General features: G+C 40.2%; 2 protein-coding genes across 4 annotated transcripts; one reads left to right on the top strand and one right to left on the bottom strand.

The window, feature by feature from the left end:
* Positions 1-628: 628 nt before the first annotated feature.
* Positions 629-1913, bottom strand: bola3 (bolA family member 3). Its single transcript, XM_058089546.1, has 4 exons — positions 1745-1913; positions 1526-1649; positions 1224-1312; positions 629-811 (listed from the first exon to the last, which is right to left on the bottom strand). Exons 1-4 carry the CDS (start codon positions 1808-1810, stop codon positions 746-748), a joined length of 345 nt encoding a protein of 114 aa, XP_057945529.1. The 5' UTR covers positions 1811-1913; the 3' UTR covers positions 629-745.
* Positions 1327-22314, top strand: LOC131139702 (polycystin-1-like protein 2). 3 transcript variants are annotated; one of them, XM_058089543.1, is made up of 42 exons: positions 1327-3096; positions 4064-4222; positions 4291-4479; positions 4678-4752; positions 5328-5438; positions 5676-5823; positions 6407-6639; positions 6727-7137; positions 7206-7318; positions 7831-7966; positions 8197-8395; positions 8718-8829; positions 8907-9048; positions 9182-9382; positions 10064-10206; positions 10344-10523; positions 10591-10728; positions 11173-11319; positions 11391-11515; positions 11634-11754; positions 12266-12394; positions 13033-13258; positions 13403-13593; positions 13681-13911; positions 14168-14269; positions 14337-14515; positions 14591-14737; positions 14812-15011; positions 15124-15350; positions 15559-15772; positions 15875-16353; positions 16489-16585; positions 16668-16808; positions 17684-17869; positions 18026-18356; positions 18426-18559; positions 18631-18758; positions 18839-18999; positions 20053-20263; positions 20644-20745; positions 20825-20956; positions 21053-22314. In XM_058089543.1, exons 1-42 carry the CDS (start codon positions 2790-2792, stop codon positions 21236-21238), a joined length of 7524 nt encoding a protein of 2507 aa, XP_057945526.1. In that variant the 5' UTR covers positions 1327-2789; the 3' UTR covers positions 21239-22314. The 3 variants fall into 3 exon arrangements, with proteins under 3 accessions (XP_057945526.1, XP_057945527.1, XP_057945528.1); XM_058089544.1 differs by lacking the exon at positions 20644-20745; XM_058089545.1 differs by lacking the exon at positions 4678-4752.
* Positions 22315-22336: the final 22 nt, after the last annotated feature.

The following is a 22336-nucleotide window of genomic DNA, read 5'->3' on the forward strand; positions in this document are numbered from 1 at the left end:
AAAAAGAATATCTTATAAAAAGTTAATTTATGTCAGTAGTTAAATTCAAAAAGTGAAACTCAGATTATTGTATTCTATATGATTTTCGCTTCAAGCTAATAAAAACCCCAATTACAGCCTTTCATAAAATAAAAAAAATGTCAGTTCAATATTTTATTGATATTTATTTTTATTTTATTTTATTGTTATTAATTCACACTCAAACCAGAGGATGATATTGAGTTGCGGTTGCATTTCAAGTCTAAAATGTATATCACCTCACCAGTAATGAATGATAGAATAGTAGGACACTGTAATTATATGCCACTGTATATCTACACCACAATAAGCTGTCATACAAATTTTAATCTAGTTTGTGATTTACAGAGTGCATGTTATTTGAGAACCTATAACATGTTTTATTAATCAGCGAGTCAGTAAAAGTGGCTTATACATGATTACATGGTTATCACATAGTGCTGTTATTGCATAAAGCCACTATGTCTATGTGCAGTGTGCTGACTGATTCATGTGCAAATGTTGGGACATTACGGGATACATTTGGCTCATTGCCTCAGGCAATGATACACTGCAGGACCATGTATCATTTTCTGTGTACTTGTATGTGTGCACACATTGTTTGGCAATATTGTATTCATTTCACATTTATTTGCTTAGCTACATAATATCTACTTACACGTTGTAGATTTATGGTATATATGATGAACATTAGAATTATTCTTGTCACAGTAGGGGGATTTGTGTATTACTGTTTTGGAACATCTGTGAATATTCTCAGTCCATGCATTCCTTGAATCTCTTCCTTCAGTGCCTGTAGAGAACAAAATACATATACATCTCAAAAAACCCGTGGAAGTCATCTCTAAAATATAGTAAGTAGTATTAGTGAAAAAGTTCAGTGGAGAACTAATAATGTTCAGTTTTGATTGACACCCCGAAGAGGAATTATTTTAACAATATGATTATGGTTTTTGCAGTCTGCAGTGGTGTAGAACTACAGTGCATTATACTGAGAACTGTTTATAACATATCGGTTGTCTTATTTCGATACATGAGCAACAAAAAAAAAATAGAAACACAGAATGATAAAGTGCAGTTCAACACCAACAATAAACTAATGGGAAGTTAACACTTAGCATAATCAACATAATAGTGTGTTAAAAGCTGATACAGCTGCAGTTTTAGATGTCTGGATGAAAAGTACAGTATTTAATTACAGCTACCTGATTAACAAGCTGGTGTTGCTGAATCGTTCTCTTGCCTTTGAATTCACTGGACTCTATGTAGACCTCATACATGGCCCCACAGCCGCCTGTAGGAGGACATAGGAAAATATTACACAAAATATGATTTAATTGTAAAAGTAAACTTGTAAAAGCACTAATGCAGGACTGAAAAGTAATACTTGCAAAATGCAAAACTAAAAAAATCTGAATGTTATTTTTATGTTATGCTATCTTGTTACGTGTCTGGCTGAGATCAGATGCGGCAGCCAAACGCTACATTATGAGTGATTTCCATGTACCTGATATATCCACAACTTTGAGCGACGACGCTTGGGGGAATTTCTCCTTAAGGACCTTTGTGATGCGAACTTCTCCATCGGTTTGCGTGGATAAACACCTCCACGACGGCCCAAGGACTAACGTCTATGGGCACAGAGGAGAAATTAGACAACTGCTATCAGTTAGCATTCGTCAGGTTGTATACTGCGTTTAAAACACCCAAGCTTCTTCCGATTTACCTGATTCCTGAACAGAAACCGAAGTGAAGATATGACATTGCCGGCGCCCTTACCAGCCAACATCATCGACGTGTTATGTACGCATTCATAAGACTAGAACGAAATGTTTATGTATACTGCTAACTTCTTACACAACGTCGTCCCTTGAATATGACGTCAACATCCGGGTACTTATTTTTTTTTAAACGACTGCGAGCACTGTAAACGTAAACAACTCTGACTTGGTTTGATGAATCAAAAATTACTAAAGAAGTTTTAGCTGTTCTTTGTTACTTTTTTAAATACATAATTTATACATTCGTAAAACTTCAATGGGTCAAACAAATTTGACTTGTCTGACATATGGGATTTTACGAACTGCAATGCATTCATCTAACCAAGACAACTTAAATAGCTCTTTTTTAAATTATTCAAACCATTACCTTCCAAATTATAATATTTGTAGTAATTGCAATGTTTGTATTTACGTTTTCACTTTTAATAACATGAGAAGAAAAGATCAACATGCATTGTATATTTGATGTATTACATTTCTATTATTTGTTTATGTTGTTGAGCACTGCAGTTTGTTGTCCAATTGTTGTTGTTTACTTACAAAATATTGCCATGAAAATCTTCTGAGCTTGACACGATTAAAATACTTTAATCATATTATTCATTAAAGTCAAGTCAAATTTAATTTTACCATTAAACCCTATCAGGCTCAACAACAAAAGACAGATGAATGACCTGTGTGCCTCGAATGTGTCATAGTAGGTGAAACAGCCCAAGACTGACAAGCGTATCTCTCTCTGCAGGTTGTTGGATCCATTAGTGACTGTTGACAGTTGGCTTTTGTCTCCTTTCAGGGCAGCCCTCGGCTTTTGTTTGTTCACAAGAGTTATATGCACAATACAAAGCTAGGCAGCCATCAAGTAAACTATCCTTAAGTCAGACATGACCCTAAAGAGCTGGCCTTTTGTACCAGCCACTGACGTCATTCTCCTTTAAAGTCATGTTGTTACCACATTGAGTGCAGGCAGTGTGGAGGTGTACAGCGACAGTGATGGACCACCTCGTCTTGACTTTGACATTTCTCCTCCTCAGCTCTTCTTGTTTTGCTGAGGAGGAACCAGATGCTCTGTCCTGCCCAAATCGCCAGGAACATTTTGACGGCTCCTGCTATGAGTTTGTGGGTCTGCAGCGTTCCTTCCTTAGTGCCCAGAAATGGTGCGAAAGGGGAGGAGGACACATAGCTTTCATCCTGAACGACGAGACGCAGCAGTTCCTTCAGAAACACCTAGATTCAGAGAAGGACTGGTGGCTAGGATTGGCACCTGCTGCACCAAACCTCACTCTGGACACCACAGACGGTGAGAGGGCATGTCAAATTAACCTGAACATTAATTGTATACATTTTTATACCATATTTTACTTGTTTAGTGTTGTAAAGAACATAGTAAGGACACTAGAACTGTCAATAAAGTGAAATAATAGAGCAGTAGCCAGCAGTTAATATACAGTAGAGCAAATAGTCAAGTCAGTTACAAAATTACAAAGAGGAACAGGTGTTCTGTGGTGAGACCAGCCATGTTGTTTGGTATAGAGACAGTGCCACTGAGGAAAAGACAGGAAGCAGAACTGGAGGTAGCAGAGATGAGGATGCTGAGGTTCTCATTAGGAGTGACCAGGATGGATAGGATCAGGTACGAGTACATCAGGTATATTGGTAGAAGGACGCTGAGTTTAGAGCTGCCAGGTAGGAGGCGTAGAGGAAGACCAAAGAGGAGGTTTATGGATGTAGTGAAGGAGGACATGAGGATAGTTGGTGTGAGAGTGACAGATGTAGAAGACAGGGTTGGATGGAGGAGATTGATTTGCTGTGGCGACTCCTGAAGGGAAAAGCTGAAAGAGAAAGAAGAAGAAAGAGGAATAGGTGACGTTTAAATATATAAAGTTGAAATCGATGGCACTATTCGTATCATTATGAATATTTTTTTAATGAGGAATATTTTGAAAGTGTTGTTACTGTACATACACTACAATGCTTTTCAAATATTAACAATGACATTAAAAACACATTTCCACAATGAGCTGAAAAAAGGAATTATCTAACAATGCGACTGTAAAATTAAGGATTAACACCTTTTCTTGTTGTTATCACTGGTTCAGCCGGTTAGCTGCCTCAGAATTCTGTGAAGGATTAAGCAAAATGACAGATGTTTCTCATTTACACTGTCTTTTTAATGGGCTTACAATGAGAGATGATCACATTTTATAGATGAAACACTGATCATTTCAATTAAGATGATGAATGTGTTTTTTTCCCCTCAATCCTAGTTTCTCTGGCATGGCTGGATGGCTCAGATGTCAGCTACGATAACTGGGCAAAAGCACCCGATGCACAAGCAAGATGTGGACATATCCTGAAACAGTCAAGCTTCCAGTGGGAAGCCTCAGAGAACTGTAGCCAAGAACTCAACTTCATCTGCCAATTTGGTATATAAACACCACTCCAACTAATTGTGTTGTATCCATTTCTCAATCTTGTTTCGTTTGTTTTGCAGATACTGGGAAATCTATTGCCTGTGGTGGCCAAAATGTCACATTGCAGTGTGGCTCTGGTCAAGTCATAGAAATTGACGACAGCTTCTACGGTCGAAAAACAATTCACTACTGTCGGCCCAAACCCACTACCCCAGCCTTAACTTCTCAGGAGGAGTGCAGCTGGATCGATGTTGTGGACTCAGTGACAGGTATTTATTTAGACTTAAATATATTTAAGATACCCATAGTTACCTCTTATTGCCAAAACAACAGCAAGGAATTACTGTTTTGCCTGCCTTTAAAGTTACTTTTAAGACTACAGTCAACATAGACATAGAAATACATGCAACATGGTCAAAAGATAAAGACCTCCACCAAGGCCGAATGCGAAACATATCCATCTGAAGGGCCCAAACCCACTACCCCAGCCTTAACTTCTCAGGAGGAGTGCAGCTGGATCGATGTTGTGGACTCAGTGACAGGTATTTATTTAGACTTAAATATATTTAAGATACCCATAGTTACCTCTTATTGCCAAAACAACAGCAAGGAATTACTGTTTTGCCTGCCTTTAAAGTTACTTTTAAGACTACAGTCAACATAGACATAGAAATACATGCAACATGGTCAAAAGATAAAGACCTCCACCAAGGCCGAATGCGAAACATATCCATCTGAAGGGTTTGTTAGAAAAATCATGACATGCAAGACCTTATGTTATAAGTGCGGCTCCAACTAATATATTTGTTGATGACGTCCCCATTTGATCTCTATACAAGTGGACTGTAAGTGGATAAAAATGATTATACTTGCTGTTTTTTGGAATTTGCCAAAATGGAAGTCATCTGCATTGTTTTTGCATAGTTTTGCAAAATTAAAGCTCTACCAAACCACACTAACGAAACAACAATACTTGCTTCCCTTTGTGACATATAGTGGATAGTACATCAGTTTCCAGGATTTGTTCCAAGCGGTTCCTTAGTATTTTCTTGTATATTGTTGAAAATAATGCAGAAATTAGTAAATCACCATTTCTACAACGTTTGTGTAATTCCAGCCAGTTGCCATGGTCTACAGGCATGCCAAGCACCATCAGATGTGAAGTCTTACGGTGAACCCTGTCCTCTGTTGGGAAGTTACTTGTCCGTGGAATACCACTGCAAAGATGGTCAGACACACATTTTCCACATCATTTTTTTCCCTGATAGCATATACAACAGATGCTATAAATTGACTTCATGCCTAATTTAACAATGTACCTCTTGTTTCATGTCTCATCTAATGACTACTGGATGTTAGTGATGAAATCCCTTCAATACAAAACACACTAGAACATTGCCTAATGCCAGAGTGTGGTAATTCATTTGGGTATTTATTTATATTCGATAATGTAATTTCATTCCAGGACTCCATCTGCGCATAAGTAAAATGGCGGCAGTGTTTGATAATGTCACAATTACTGTCAAGTGGCTGCTCCATCCTTATGAGGGAAACCTTACATGTGCTCTGAATACTGGAGATGGCCACACTATTGATCCCTATGGCCCGGAAGAGTAAGCAACAATTTGTATTATTAGATACACGTTAGATATACCGTAGAGTGGCTCCCTAGGCGAGATTTCACATGGCACGCCCCAACAGTCTTTTCTTCCTCTTTCTCTTTTGGATTTTCCCTTCAGGGGTCGCCATAGCAAATCAATCTCCTCTATCCAACCCTGTCTTCTTTATCTGTCTCTCTCACACAAACTACCCTCATGTCCTCCTTCACTACATCCATAAACTTTATCTCCAAGGCCTCTAACATGTAATGTCCTTCCGGTGTACTCGTTCCTGATCCTATCCATCCTGGTCACTCCCAATGAGAACCTCAGCATCCTCATCTCTGCTACCTCAAGTTCTGCTTTCTGTCTTTTCCTCAGTGGCACTGTCTCTAGACCAAACAACATGGCTGCTCTCACATAACATAACATACCTACAGTATATACAATTATCTGCAAAACTATGGACAAAAATCATGATACGTATTTCTTATTATTTAGTAGTAACATTATTATTTTTGTCAAAACAAAATTGTCAATAATTGTCTTGTAGAGGGTGTATAGAAGTAAAGACTGTTGTCTTTACACTTTTTGATAGGACGGAGAGCACAGTAATGCACAAGTTCAAAACACCTGGACGTTTTGTGGTCACAGTGGAGTGTTCCACCAGTGACTGGCACGTGACAGCTCAAAAAGCCATCACCATTCAAGAACCTGTGGGTCAGTTTGGTGACATCAAGTGCTACTGCACCAACACGTCAGAAGATGGCAGTAACTGCACCCTGTTGTATGGTGGTGGGCCTGTTGCAGTTCAGGTCACAGTGGGGGCAGGTGAGTCAGAAGGTTTAAATTGGCTATTACATCATATCTCATTATATAACACACTGAGATCAAGTTGTTCTGTTTTGTTCTAAATAGGTACAAATGTAACTTACATACTTCAGTATAAGGACCTTTTACTTGCAAACTCATCGGTCGACCAAGGGATCACACCCCACAACATTACACTGACTGCAAGTACAGTGGAGCAAGTGGGCCTTGGCTGTAAGAACCTGACTTTAACCGCCTCCAACAAGGTCACAACGCAGACGGTTTCTACTGAATTTCAGCTGTGTCTGCTTGAGCCGATCGAAGGGCTGCAGGCCTCGGTGATAGCAGAGCATGGCCAGTGTCCCGACTCTAGTGACCTCAATATTAGTGTCTCGCTAGTGCGGGGAGCTCCTGTGAGGCTTCTGTTCACACTGACTGCAGACAATGTCAGTCACACTGATACCAGAGAGATGCTCAATGGAAGCCTACAAACCTATACCTTCGGCAGTCCAGTGGAAGGTATTCCCAAGATGATTGCATTAATTTAAGTGCATAATGTACATCCACAAAACTCCTTTTGGTTACAGGATTATTTAAATTGAACGTGCAAGCCGCAAATGCCTTCTCAGCCTCTGATTTTAATGTGAGCCTGGAGAGCATATTCCTGGCTTGTGGGAACTACTCTGACTTTGGAAACACGGTATGGTCTACGCAACATTGCTATGTTTTGTATTTACTAAGATAGTTGTAGACGAGATGTATATAATACAGTATTTTGACTAACCATTAATTTTCTATGCCGCTTATCCTCATTAGGGTTGTGGGTATGCTGGAGCCTATCCCAGCGGGTACACCCTGGACTGGTTGCCAGCCAATCACAGGGCACATATAGGCAAACTACCATTCACACTCACATTCATACCTATGGACAATTTGGAGTCGTAATTTAACTTAGCACGCACGCATGCACGGGGAGAACATGGAATTGATCCATTGGTATGAATGTGAGTGAATGGTTGTTTGTGCCTTATGATTGGTTGGCAACCAGTCCAGAGTGTACCCCGCCTCTTGCCCAAAGTCAGCTGGGATAGGCTCCAGTATACCCTCCACGACTTTGCTGAGAACATAAGCGACATAGAAATTCACTATAAACCCTGCATATAAAGGCTTCCTTAATCACCTGCTTTTACAACACTTACTTTTCATTGCCAGAGTGTTGATGACTCTTACAACTTCAAAGTCAACGCCACTCCTGCCTTTGTGCTTGACTACACTAACAATGTCACGCTCACGGTTCATGGAAATGCGTCACTGCCCATCAAAGGACTCCAATATATGTGGAAATGTAGTAAGTGCTATTGCTTCATCATTCTGGTTGAGTTTAGTAACAGATTAACTTCAGTGTCATCGTATTTCAAGTCTCTACAGAGATGGTCATGAAGCTACTGTATACGTAAATTATGTCTACATTTTCATGTCTTATTCTTGGCAATAAAAATCATGCTTAAAAGTTGGGACTTCCTGACATTGTGTATGCTACCATTCACCTTTTCCTCATTTCTCTTTCCATTCCTGTAGCAGGGGATTGCAAATGCAGCAACCAAACACATGATGAAACTCATGTGATTGACAAACAATGCCTTCCGAATCCATTTGAGATGGCTGTGTATACTGTGACTGTGAAAAAAACGGCCTGGTTTAGGAAATGGGTCCAAGTGGCCTCTGCTTCAAGGTGCCTCTCTGTTGTTCCAGAGGAATTCAAAAATGTCACCATCAGGTAAAAAAGGGGTAACATAGGCTACATTTCCAAATTAATCAGTTAAATATGTGTGAACATTCTGAACTCTTGTTTATTGTGCAGAACAATGCTGCCCAGGGGGTTGCTAAGTAGCCAAAATTATTGAATGAATGATTATTGACTGATTTATGTTTAACCAATGTTGAATCAACCAACCAAGTGTTACAGACTATTTTGTCTCATATTTCTTCAAGATGCAATCAAATTTAGATGCAGAGTCATTTTTTGAAATTTCTACCATTGACTATAAATCCCGTTAACCTTAATGTTTTGCTATTTGGCTACTTTCCTTTGATGACAGTTGTGATGATTGCACTTCAATTAATGTGAGCCATGGGGTTAAGCTGAGACTGAATTGTCAGACGACATGCCCGGATGTTGACTGGTACCTTGAGGATCCAAAGCCACTGCAGGTCATAGACATTTCTGAATGTAGAAGGTTACTCTGTTGAATGAATGCTGAAATAAAGTTATTTTCTCATTTTCTCAGGATAAACGTGAAACCTGCTACTCACATGAAGGAAGAAGGCCACTGGTGAAGAATCAGGAAGGGAACAAGGAATTTTTTGTCAACAGCCAACAGCTGACATATTCAAGGGACAATTTGCTTAACATCACTGTCATTGCTAAAGGTGTGTTTTTAATGCATATCTGTGGTCAATTGTTTTAGAGTGGATTAAATATCATTTACACACAATGAGTGACCACCAGTATAAGGTGGTAGAAGTTTGGATGTGAGACTTTTTTGTGTCTTTGTTCAACCAGGAAAATCGGAGTTAGGTTATGCCAGGTACTCACTGCCCATACCAGATCCAGAGCCAGCAACTGAAGCCCCTGCGGACCCTGTACCCCCAACATGCAACATCTCTCCACCATCAGGCACTGTCCTTGATGCGTTTGATATCACCTGCCAGTCAGGTTCCTTCTGTTCATCAGGTTGTGTTTATTGCTTCAAGACAGACACGGGTGAGAACATGCAATGCCTTATCACATTCGCATTCAACTTCTTTCTCTTTGGGCTTTTCCCTTCAGGGGTCGCCACAGCGAATCAATCTCCTCCATCCAACCCTGTATTATGCATCTGTTTCTCTCGCACCAACTACCCTCATGTCCTCCTTCACTACATCCATAAACCTCCTCTTTTGTGTTCCTCAACGCCTCCTACCTGGCAGCTCTAAACACAGCATCCTTCTACCAATATATTCACTATGTCTCCTCTGGACATGTCCCAACCATCTCAGTCTGGCCTCTCTGACTTTATCTCCAAGGCCTCTAACATGTAATCCCTCTGATGTACTTGTTCCTGATCCTATCCATCCTGGTCACTCCCAATGAGAACCTCAACATCCTCATCTCTCTTACCTCCAGTTCTGCTTCCTGTCTTTTCACCAGTGGCACTGTTTCTCGACCAACATGGCTGGTCTCACCAGTTTTGTATACATTTCCTTTTATTCACATTCACATTCAACTATCATCTTGAAAATGTGACTTTACAAAGTAGAGGAAAGAGGAGTATAATTTTGCTTTACGTAATGGCAAATCAAGTAAGAATTTGACTAGGTGTGTTATTTTCTGGATTCCTACTAGAATACATAAATAAGTATGCAAGTCAACACTAACTTCTGAACTATCTAATTTGTCTTGAAGGCAAACATCTGCGATGCAGTAATAGTGAAGTTGTGAAATCTCTCTTATTGCCCATTGGGGACGAGAACAATAATTATAATCTGTCCCTTGTGGTGACTGTGAAAAATGAAAACAAGGAAGTTACCACGACTGTCTACGTTCAGGTTTGTCATCCACTTGCTCAGATATGGTCATATTTGAAGCATTCTTAACAAAAAAATAAGGATCATCCTCTTTGTCCAAAAAGGTAGAATAAGGTAGAAGCAGAGTGGCTTAAATTGCTTCTACATTTTTCTTTAAGGTAACGAAAAGCAACTCCAGTGTTTCAGTGGATGCACTTCAGTCGGTGCTAGATGATACAGTCTCCCACTTGGAGGAGCAGGGTCTTCTCTCTGGTGAGGCCCTTGGACAAATAGTCAGCTCAGTTGCTGACGTCCTCAACACAGAGACTGATGAGGATCAGAAGGATGCAAGGAAGAAGGTAGGTCAGCTCATTTGCCTATAACCGTGAACCCTGTGATATAAAGCCACCATTCTTTGTCTTTTAGCTTAGAGAGCAAATGCTGACCAAAATGACCACGGTGCTGCTGGATTCCCCCACCAACACCAGTCAGGAGGTGCAAGTCACAGCCAGGGCTGTGGTTGGACTCACGCAGCGTTCAGACGAACTCAGTACCTCTGCCCAGGTACTCTACATTAAATATATCAGTTTATTATGTAAAATTCTCAAGGAATGTGAACCTAAATGCACAAAATCGGAAGCCATCACCACAGGAATCATGGGAATGACATTTAGCAACCATGACAACTTGACAAAGACTTAACAGGGGAGCTTAATACGAACAGAGTAAGGACAAGATATGAACAGATTAACACAGGAGGAATCCATTCAAACCTGAATGCTCTGCTTCAAAACCAGAGGACTGGACTGTGGAAGGTTTAAAAAAAACTAAATAATTCTGTTCAGGAAAGCATACTATTAATTGCATTATATTAAAACGTTATACATTAAAGAGACCCAACAAATGTCCCACATGACGATATTGCAGTTCCAGTTTTTTTCATTATCATGCCAAAAAATTGTTTTTTTTCCGAGGATAATGTTCTTGGATATTTTTTTTCCACCATAGGAAGAAGCAAGTTCATTGTTGGTTGACCTCAGCTCCTCCCTTAACACTATCAGTGTTCATCAGGAGGGTGATGACGATGGAGAAGTTGTGGAAGGAGCTGCACCAATAGTTGAAGCGGCCAGTAATATTCTGAATGCTTCATCAAATGTAAGAGCAAATCCGCCAATGTTGGTTTCTTTATCACTTTATAAAGTCTGTTCTGTATGTGTTCTATTTAGGAAAAGGTTTCCAATTTTCTTCTTACTGGGATAAACAATGTCCAGAATGCCTTGTTGAATCATAAGACGTTGAATGGAGATCCCATCATCATTGACTCTAATCAGATCAGTGTGTATGTCAATAGGTAAGATGTCTTTAACATATACTCTACACCCCACAGGCCACAGCATTACGAGTTAATACACCAGATAATATTTACCAAGGTGCGGATACATTAGTTGAAACTGCAATACTTTCTGCAGAGTATCCCCAGAAACCATGCAGTCGCAAGATATAAACATCCAGAGGAGCAGTGCTTCTAGATTTTCTTTCCCTTCTCTACCAGCTGATGTCGTCTCCCCAGATGAACCAGTGGATGTTAGAGTGAGTGTGTGCACTTAACATTTTATTTAAATATTGTAATATTCATTCATTTTCTACCGCATATCCTCACGAGGGTCGCAGGCGTGCTGGGGCCTATCCCAGCTGGGTACACACTGGACTGGTCGCCAGCCAATCACAGGGCACATATAGACAAACAACCATTCACACTCACATTCATACCTATGGACAATTAGGAGTCGCCAATTAAGAAGAGAACATGCAAACTCCACACAGAGATAGTTGAGGGTGGAATCGAACTCAGGTCTCCTAGCTGTGAGGCCTGCGCGCTAACCACTCGTGCAGCCAATATTGTAATACGACATAAAAAAATTCAGTGTGTCTGCAAGACTTTTGATTGACATTGTTTATGTGACAGAATCAGACTATTGGCAACAGAAGAAACATTCCAAAACAGAAACCGTGTCAATCAAAACTGAGCATTTTTACATGATGACTTTAGGTTTGACCTAATTCACTAATGTACATACATACTGTGTATAATATGTCACAGATGATGAGTTTTGAAAAGAACCCATATTCGTGGAAAGGGGGAAACATTTCAGGAACCGTGGGATCCGTCTCTCTCACAAGAATGAACGGCACTGTCATCCCTGTTAAGAATTTGCCTGAGGAGATTGAGGTAATATAAATAAACTATAATAAATGTCTCATATCTTTCAATTTCAATTCTATTTTTCAATCATTTTAAATTAGTCAGAGATCACACCATAGTGTATTGAAAGTGTATTGCCCAAAATTTTGCCTTGATGCTGAATGTATGCCTTTACAAAGCCCACATAACATAAACATTAGTTAGCAACACTAGCATGGCTATGTTAGCTACAATGCTAATATTGTCATATGTTAACAGCATGCTAGGTTAGCCTATTTGCTGATATATTACCGCTCCCACATCTGTACCTGACTGACTGACAGTTGGCAATGCTCCAGGTTTTATTTTAAGATGTGTAGTGAAGCCTGTTTTTTTTTTTTTTGTTTTGTTTTAGCTAGCTAGTTGCAGGTCAGTGGCGAGATCATGTTCATGAGGAAGGAGGTGTTTCCTTCCCGATATTTTTCCCCGAAACTTTAACAGGGAAATCTCTTCCCTCAAAACTGGAGCAAACAAGTAACAAAGATTTTGGATGTTCATGACATGTTTTGTCATGGTCCTAAACACGGTCTATGGGCACAAAGTCAATTTTACACAATAGTTAAAAACAGCTTTATGTTGGACAAAATGTAACATCCTAATGGGTCTTTGTGTGGTTGGGTTTTCAGATTCTCCTTCCCAGGCCGGATGTTGGGCAAGAGAACAGTACAGTTTTGGACCTGGCCAACTTTAGCACGTTACTAATTGACGTTCCTTCCTCTGATGTGACGCTGGTGCTGAAAACGGAGCCCTCTGAAGACATCTCCTTTGTGTTACTCCTTGGGTACAAAAAATATCCAACTAGTGAGGACTATGTAGCGAAAACTGAGATGCCACTTGAGAATGCAAAAGAAGGTATGTTAAAAAAATATGCTGTTGATATTTTTGCCACTAAATTAGTTCTCCATAGCAGCCAGCATGTGCATCAAATCCATTCATATGAGATAACTAATAACTACCTATTTTTGTTGTTGTGTATCATGATATCATTTACATCAGAGGAAAAATATACCTGGGTTCTCAGTCCTAAAGACAGGACAGGTGATGTTGGGATGCACTTCCTTGTCATGAAGCCAAAAGTAGAGCCAGGCGTCAAATCTGTCAACACCACTGTCAGTATTATAACCATCGCAGCCCAGTGCAAGTACTGGGATGAAATAGAGTCTTCTTGGAGTGAAGATGGCTGCAGAGTAAGTGTTAAACCATCTGTTCCCTCTATGAGAAATAAATGATGAAAAGCATTATTCATTTTTTTTCCCCATTTATGCTGTCCACAGGTTGGCCCACTCACCACGCCCTTGGTCACACAGTGTCTGTGTAACCATTTAACTTTCTTTGGCAGCTCTTTCTTTGTCATGCCAAACCTAGTGGACGTGTCACGCACTGCAGAGCTTTTCGCCACATTTTCTAACAATCCAGTGGTGGTGTGTTTTGTCGGGGCCATCTTCTTTGCCTATCTACTGGTTATTGTATGGGCTCGCAGAAAAGACATCCAGGACACAGCTAAGGTAAAAAAACAACCTCATATATAACCCTTATAGGTATAGAGTATGCTACATTTCCTATTAGCTCCATTTACAGTACAGTACCTGTATGTTGGTTTAGCACACATCGGTTACAATAATCATTTTATGTCCCTTGAGATATAAAACAAGCCAATTATTGATTTTGCAGAGCTACTCAGTGACAAGCCATTGTACGGTATTTTGATAGACATATGCGCTTCCTTTTTAATGTGTATTCATTGCATGTGTGTATTTACAGGTCAAGATTACAGTGCTTGACGATAATGACCCATTGGCAGAGTACTGCTACATGCTGACAGTCAGCACAGGGCATCGCCACGGTGCAGCCACCTCCTCACAGGTACCGTAAGTCATATCACTGAACATTTAAGATCTCAGTGCCTTTTGAGCAACGCATCCGTTTTCAGGTGACACTAACCTTGCTGGGAACGGAAGGAGAAAGCGAGCCCCACCATCTGACTGATCTTGCGAAACCTCTGTTTGAGAGGGGCGCAGAGGACATATTTCTCTTGACCACTCACTTTTCTCTTGGGGAGCTGCAGGGCATTAGGCTGTGGCATGATAACTCCGGCTCACACCCTGCATGGTACAACATGGGGAGTAGATGATTGTTTGAGTCTGTACTGTTAAATTGATGAACACATTTGAATCCAACATGCAGGTATGTCAACAAAGTAACAGTGCAAGACCTGGATAGTGGCCAGAAGTGGCACTTTCTGTGTAACTCCTGGCTTGCTGTTGATGTGGGAGAGTGCACCCTTGACAAGGTCTTCCCAGTGGCCACAGAAGAGGATCTGAAGAGATTTAGGTACTCTCATTCACCACACAATACACACTCTTATCTTATTACCTCGGATTGGATCTCCATTTTTGTCCTTGTAGCAATCTGTTTTTCATGAAGACAGCTAAGGATTTCCGTGATGGACACCTCTGGTTCTCTGTAATAAATCGACCTCCGTGTAGCACTTTTACTCGTGTGCAGCGAGTGTCCTGCTGCTTTTCCTTGCTGCTGTGCACCATGCTGACCAGTATCATGTTTTGGGGAATTCCTACCGATCCCTCCGAGCAGACCATGGACCTCGGTATTGTCTGATTATTCCCTACTTTTGGTGTATAATTATTAAAGACTATCATGTGTCTGTGATTCAACAAGACAAGAGTTTTTTTGCTAACACAGGCTTCTGTGCTTTGCAGGTCACATTGAGTTCACCTGGCAGCAAGTTATGATTGGCATTCAAAGTTCCATCATCATGTTTCCCATTAATCTCCTCATTGTGAGCATCTTCAGAAACACTCGTCCTCGGGAAAAGGTTGCCAAATCAGACAAGTCAAAGCAGGGGAAGACAGTTCGAGTGTCCCCATCACAGGCCTCGTCCCCTCAGAAAGAACAGAAGGACATCACACCAGATACTGTGATGAAGGTGAGCAAAATTTTGACCTTTAAAGAGAACTTTCAAGAACAATAATAAGCATGGTACTTACTTGGCTTGCTACAACTCTATTTGCTATTGCCTATAAAATAAAGGGAAGAAGAACTTTATTATAAAATAACTGTTGATTGCTTTCTATGATATGGAAGAAAAACTTCTCCTACACGTTTTAAAACGTCAGACATGGTTTCTCCATCAGGACATAAAGAGAATTGCTCAGTCGCTGTCAAAGGCCATGAAGAGTCCTCTGCCTCATATGGAACTTCGACCAGGCCAACAGACTGATATCAACACCTTGCTGTCTCTGGTGGAAGACATCATCAAGCATCAAAATCGACCCTCCTCTGACTTCTACACTGATACTGCCAAAAGGGAACGCTCCATCCTCAGTTTAGGTGCAGTGGACCTTCAAGGTAATCTAAGCTGTGATCATGTTTTTGGTGTCTTTTGCATTTCAATGCAATCATGCTTGGTAAAGATGAATGCATGATAATACCAACTTTCCAAATGTGCAGAAAAGAGTGTATGGGGCAGTCCGGAGAAGACCTCAGATTCAGGGGTTCAGAAGAAGAGCAACAACAGCAGGTATCTGTACAGGCAACTGCGTCATGTTGAGAAGAAGCTAGGTTTCCTTGGATCTTCTCGATTCCCAAACCCAGACAGCTACAACAAAGCCATGCAGCAAGTTCAGGGGATGAAGAGCTTTCTTGAGTTCCACCTCCCATCACCCTGCTTGGATGGAGAACAGTCTGATCGCAGCCCCAGTCCAGAGGAGATAGGAGAGAACGGGGCTGGTGCTAAAAAATGCTGTGCAGGAGGGTTGCCGTGGTGGTTTGTTTTTGTAGGATGGATATTGGTCATCGCAACCAGTGGTGTGTCAGGGTACTTCACAATGATGTATGGGCTGACTTATGGGAAAGATCGCTCTATCAGCTGGCTGATCTCCATGTCGGTGTCCTTTTTTGAGAGCTTGTTCATCACACAACCTCTTAAGGTAAGGACAGTATAATGCAAAATTAAAAAATATCCAGTTTGATTAAGCATTATTATTAAATGCATCCCTGCCATTATGATATGTGATTCAAACTACCATAACTAGAATTGTAATTAGGAGCATCGTCTGCTACAGGTTCTTGGCTTTGCTGCTTTTTTCGCTCTCGTTCTAAAGAAGGTTGACCAGGAAGAATATGGAGACCCTCAGATTGACGAGAGCCTCAAAAATCCTGGTTTGTTACTGAGTCTTTGCATTCATGTTGCATGGTTTTATGTGAGATCATAAAAGCCTGCAATGTTATTTTTCATGCTCAGATGATCCCGATGCAGTGAGAACAGCACGAAGAGACAGCACATGCAGTTTCTACCAACCGCCGCCTCCAACTGACATCGAGAAGATGAGGAACAACATGATTAAAGAGCAGAAAGTCTTTGCCCTCATTCGGGAGATTCTTGGTAAGAAGAACACAGCGTAGTTGGCTGACAGGCGCACATTGCACACACGTGACCAAAATAACCTCACAGGCAGGTTTTTCAATGACAGCAACCACTATTTAATATAACCGTCTGAACCAACTTGTACATTTTTGTATTAATTCTCCCATCACATCTGATGTCAGATCAAAGACGTCGCACATAATGCAAACTCAACCTCAACCTGATGGAAGCTGAAAGTATGATGCCAACCTGGGCTGACTCTACACTTAAATAAATGGCTTGTCCCCCAAATCAACATTTGAGAAGTGAAAATTCCGCCAGAAAAAGCACTCATCTCATCACTCGATCTCGAGAATATACCATCAAAGGTTCTCCTACCTGGCAACGACAGATGATGAATGCAGGTGGATCACAAGCACGATGCCTGGATTAGCCTGGTGCTGTGTTTAATGTGACTATAACGAACGGAGGTGGTCTACATGGTGATGCGCATTGTGGCCTCTGATGTGCAGTCCATTGGGCCCTGCGCATTTTAAGCCAATGAGAGGCATTCATTCATTCATCATCATCACTAACAAAATGTCTTTGCAATATTTATTTATATGCAATATTTACTCTGTTGCTAAGAATGCACCACATGGATCTCCATCAGACATATTTGTTTTATATTCCTATTACATGGTGCTTTTTTGTCTTATATGATGCTAGGTCTGTGCAACATTACTATTTATACTTTTAAGGTGAGGAAAAATTTCAATAAAATTCAAATGAAAAAAAACAAGGTAATTTTTTTGTATTGAAAAAGCAGCAACCCGTAACGCAAACGTATCGAACTGAGCCGTGAATTTTGTTTATCGTTGCACCCCTACTAATGAGATATACTTGTCATGCAGCCTACATGGGGTTTATGTGGATGTTGCTCCTGGTGGCATATGGCCAAAGGGATCCCAATGCTTACTTCCTGACCCAGCACATTCGCCAGAGCTTCAGCAAAGGCATTGCCGACACGATGAGTATTCAAGATGTGTTCAACTGGGCAAACACAACCCTGCTGAGCAGCTTGTTTGGAGATCACCCAGGTATCAATATGCTTTTCTATTTCCATGGCAAACACTGGGCTTGTATAAAAATGTTGTTGTTGGTATCATTTGTCATATAAACTGTAACATCACCTCTGATAGATGGGTGTTAAAGCTATTTGCAGTCAAGGTCTTGTCACGTGTTACCCATCATAGGCTTCATCACAGATGGAAACTCAAAGCTGGTGGGTAATGCCCGTCTTCGCCAAGTGAGGGTACAGAAAAATTCTTGTCATGTAGCTCGCGGCATGCAACATGCAGTGCCAAAGTGCCATGCCCTGTACTCATGGGAGATGGAAGACATGGGATCCTACGGTCCAGGTTGGAACTACTCTGACTCTGATAATACAACAGTGAACCTCCATAGCCCCTGGAAGTACCAATCCCAGGGTAAACTGAGGGCATATCCCATCTGGGGAAGCATGACGCTCTACAGAGGAGGCGGCTTTATGGTGGAGCTGGGACCAGATTTACATAACTCCAGCAGGTGACTTATATTTATACCTGTGTATGGTCTGACCCTTGTGTAATTCACCAATGTACTTCCGTCCTCTAGATGCCTTCAATATCTTTATGAAAAACGTTGGTTTGATGCGTACACTCAAGCCATCTTTGTTGAGTTCACTGTGTACAACGCCAATGTCAACCTCTTCTGCATCGTCACACTCATGCTGGAAACCACAGCCATAGGTAAAGAGGGCATGACAGGGTATGCTACCTTTACAGAAACCTCAAAAATGTCTCTAATGGCTGCTTCATAGGGGCTTTCCAGTTCCGTAGTGAGCTTCAAAATGTTCGTCTCTACCAATCAACTGGTGGACTCCACATTTTTGTCATGGCCTCTGAAGCCATCTACTTCCTCTTCATCCTATATTACATGTTTGTTCAGGTATATGTATGGAAATTGCATTTGAATTTTCATCCATTATCAGTAATTCCTACATTAGTATAATTAAAATATCCCAACAGGCAAAGCTAATGAAGCAGCAGAGATGGACCTATTTCAAGAGCAAATGGAACCTGCTTGAGCTGGCGATCATCATTCTCAGCTGGAGCGCACTGTGTGTCTTTATCAAAAGGACTCTGCTGGGGAAGCGTGACATGGAGTACTACCAGAGCCACAAAGACCAGTAGGTTATTGCTATTGAATGATCGTAAAGTTTTGCAACTACTGTGACATTCTCAAAATTGTTGCTCGAATAGCATTATTTTTTGCAGAAGATTTAACAAAGACGTTGAAACACGTTATGTCATATTAACACTATTCAGTTAGTGGACTTGAGTTGTTTGATGCAACTTTTAGTGACTGGTGTTTCACTCACTTTAAGACCGGGGAAATTACAAGCCCAGTAATCCCTTGTTTATCGCCGTTAATTGGCTTCAAATGAATTGAAGTAGGATTCCTTCTTTATAAATTGAATATTTTTGTATTCACAGCATAGAAACCCCATATATGACCTCCTAAATACGTGTGTTGACATTATTGGATCCCCCTAGATATGAAATAAGAGCCATATAGTCACCTTTACACTCACATTACCAAATATGGTAGACATAATCAGAGAAAATAAGCCATTTAAGACATAAATAAAACTTGTGGTTGTGCGTGTTGCAATAAATGTGTTCCGTAAGTGTGGACAGGAAGTCGCATTGGTTGTTCAGAGTTGAGTCTTAACTTGGTTATAGCTGCAACATTAGTCTGTGTTATGATTATGATTATTATTATTATTATTATTGTTGTTATTATTATTATTATTATTATTATTATTGTGCCTCAAACTTGCACTAAGAACTTTTAAAATGTTGTTCAAATGTGCATCTAGTACAGAAAACTATAGAAACCAAAGCTTTCTGGCAAAACTACAGAAACCTAAGCTTTTGTGTAGTTTAATAATAATTTATATTAATAGTTTAAGTTAAGAAAGCCGACCAGCCCAGGGTGTACCCCGCATCTCGCCCAAAGACAGCTGGGATAGGCTCCAGCATACCCCCGCCACTCTTGTGAGGATAAGCGGTATAGAAAATGGATGGATGGAAGTTAAGAAAGCAACTGTGCAGCATTTTTTACTGTAATAGATCTTAGGTCTCCTTATTATCTGGTAAAAAAATGGGATGTAAAAACTACAGCAATTTTACAGTGAAAATACAATCATGTTGATGGAATAATAATATGCTCCCTCCAGATACGCCAGTTTTCATGAGACAGCCAAGGCTGATGCAGTGCTGGGCTATCTGATTGCCTTCCTGGTGCTCCTGGCTACAGTCAAACTGTGGCACCTGCTGAGACTCAACCCTAAGCTGCACATGATCACAGCGACGCTCCAGCGAGCCTGGACGGATATCTCCGGCTTCCTGGTGGTCATGACCATCATGTTTCTGGCCTACTCAATTGCTGTGAGTACTTTCCCACACTCAGCAACAGAGAGAGTTAAAGATGATGTTTTTCTTTCCAGTTTGTTGACATTACAATGTGGAAAATATTTGAAAATGTTGCAACACATTGTAGCCATGCAAGCTAAAATGAATGCGTTCATGATTACAATGATCATACAATATCAGTCTGTGCTGTGATCTTCTGGCAATGTTATGGCATTGTTGTCTCATCTTTGCATTTTTTCCCCATTATTTCACTCTCAGTTTGTAGCAGAAAAATACAACATTTAAGTCAGCTAATTGAAAATGGCAGTGCTATTAAAATAATTATATAACATGACTTAACATCTTTCAGCAGCCTTTCACACAATGACTAATAGACTTGATTCTGGTTTGTCCAGTCTAATCTCATGTATGGTTGGAAGCTGTACTCTTATCGCACCCTATTTGATGCGGCTCAGACCATGGTCAGCCTGCAGCTGGGCATTTTTAACTATGATGAGGTAAAAGCTTTACCGCCATAGATTATGACACCTGATATATAGCTGCTGATTAATGTATTTCCTCCATTGTATATCACAGGTTCTGAATTACAACCCAGTCCTAGGTGCCTTCCTCATCGGCTCCTGTATTGTGTTTATGACATTTGTGGTGCTCAACCTCTTCATCTCTGTCATCCTTGTGGCCTTCAGTCAAGAGCAGATACATCACAAAGTAACTCATTCACACAGTTGATTTCAGTCATTGTCAATCATTTATTCGAATAACGTACAAAATATTGAAAAAGCCTTTGAATATGATTCATTGCAGCCATCAGAGGAGGAGGAGATAGTGGACCTGATGTTGATGAAAGTCTGCAGTTTATTTGGAATCAAATGTAAGAAGCGTGGTGGTGACATCCTGACCAACAAGACTGGAATTTCATCCACTTCAAATAATGGAATCTCAACAATCTCTCCAGAGCGTGTAGACAAGGATTTGTATGTTCCGCTTTAGTCAAGATTATTGTAATAATTATTACAATTATTGTTGCTTGCTTGCTTCATTCTTTCACTTTGCTGTAGATTGCATGAAGGCCTGTATACTGTAAGTACATGTGCATTGTTAACCAACTGTTCTGTTTTCAGAAATGTCTATATTGTAAAACAAGTTGAATCACTTAATGTATGTGTTAAAATGCATTATTAATATGCATTGTTTTAATGTAAAACAATAACCATACCACATTCATGCAAATAATTATTCATAATTGTAACTATGCATGTATACATTTAGCTAGTATTAGTTAGTATTCTGTACAAAGTTTATGGTGGAGGTCTTTTGTGTCGACAAAATCAAGTATTTTCTTTGAAAAGTGTTTGTGACATGGCAGTGGAGATCATCCATGCACACCCAGTGGATGGATGATGATGAGGACAGTGGAGACATGCACCAGTCCACATGATGTCCTAGTGACAGACACAAGACATCTTTGTTGATGGAACACATAAGGCAACACCATGCACACTTAAAGATATATTTAGATATAAGATATATATAGTCGCTGTATTTTAATGTATGTCTATGATGATGCTACACCTGTTTTCAATAACTGTATATCACACTGTAAATATGACTTTGATGAACTTCATATTTAATTCTGCCTTAACAATCATTTACTGCATTGAAATACAGTAATCATTTGTAAGGCAGAATATCCTCCCTTTTCCTCAATCTTTCCAATACAGTACATATAATACAGTACATATAAACCAGTCATTTAAGCACAATATTTATTCATTTACATTCGTACATAGTTTTTATAGTTGCTTTACTGTATGTATTTATGAGCTCATACATTTCCTCCATGGCTGCTCTCAAGACAGAAGCAAGACAAATGTATACACAAGATCACATGAACACAAAAGTTGGTTTTGCACCCTAAAGTTTATCTTTTTTAATGTTGGCCATGCCCGCAACCCTAGTGAGGATAAGCGGCATAGAAAATGGATGGACAGATGGATGAAATAATCTATATTATGTTACACGTTATTTATTATTTTCTTTCTGTATTAGAAAATCAAACTATTAAAATCAACATGGAAAAGTAATAGG

This window comes from Doryrhamphus excisus, chromosome 12 (assembly GCF_030265055.1).
Source record: "Doryrhamphus excisus isolate RoL2022-K1 chromosome 12, RoL_Dexc_1.0, whole genome shotgun sequence".
NCBI lineage: Eukaryota > Metazoa > Chordata > Actinopteri > Syngnathiformes > Syngnathidae > Doryrhamphus > Doryrhamphus excisus.

Excerpts from the sequence above, each read along its gene's own strand:
- bola3 (XM_058089546.1), bottom strand. The coding sequence starts at position 1,810 with ATGATGTTGGCTGGTAAGGGCGCCGGCAATGTCATATCTTCACTTCGG. Across the intron at positions 1,650-1,744 it reads GGTTTCTGTTCAGGAATCAG|ACGTTAGTCCTTGGGCCGTC; the intron begins GTAAATCGGAAG and ends CTGTGCCCATAG. Across the intron at positions 812-1,223 it reads AACACCAGCTTGTTAATCAG|GCACTGAAGGAAGAGATTCA; the intron begins GTAGCTGTAATT and ends TGTTCTCTACAG.
- LOC131139702 (XM_058089543.1), top strand. The coding sequence starts at position 2,790 with ATGGACCACCTCGTCTTGACTTTGACATTTCTCCTCCTCAGCTCTTCT. Across the intron at positions 4,480-4,677 it reads TGTTGTGGACTCAGTGACAG|GGCCCAAACCCACTACCCCA; the intron begins GTATTTATTTAG and ends ATCCATCTGAAG. Across the intron at positions 17,870-18,025 it reads CTTGTTTGGAGATCACCCAG|GCTTCATCACAGATGGAAAC; the intron begins GTATCAATATGC and ends TACCCATCATAG.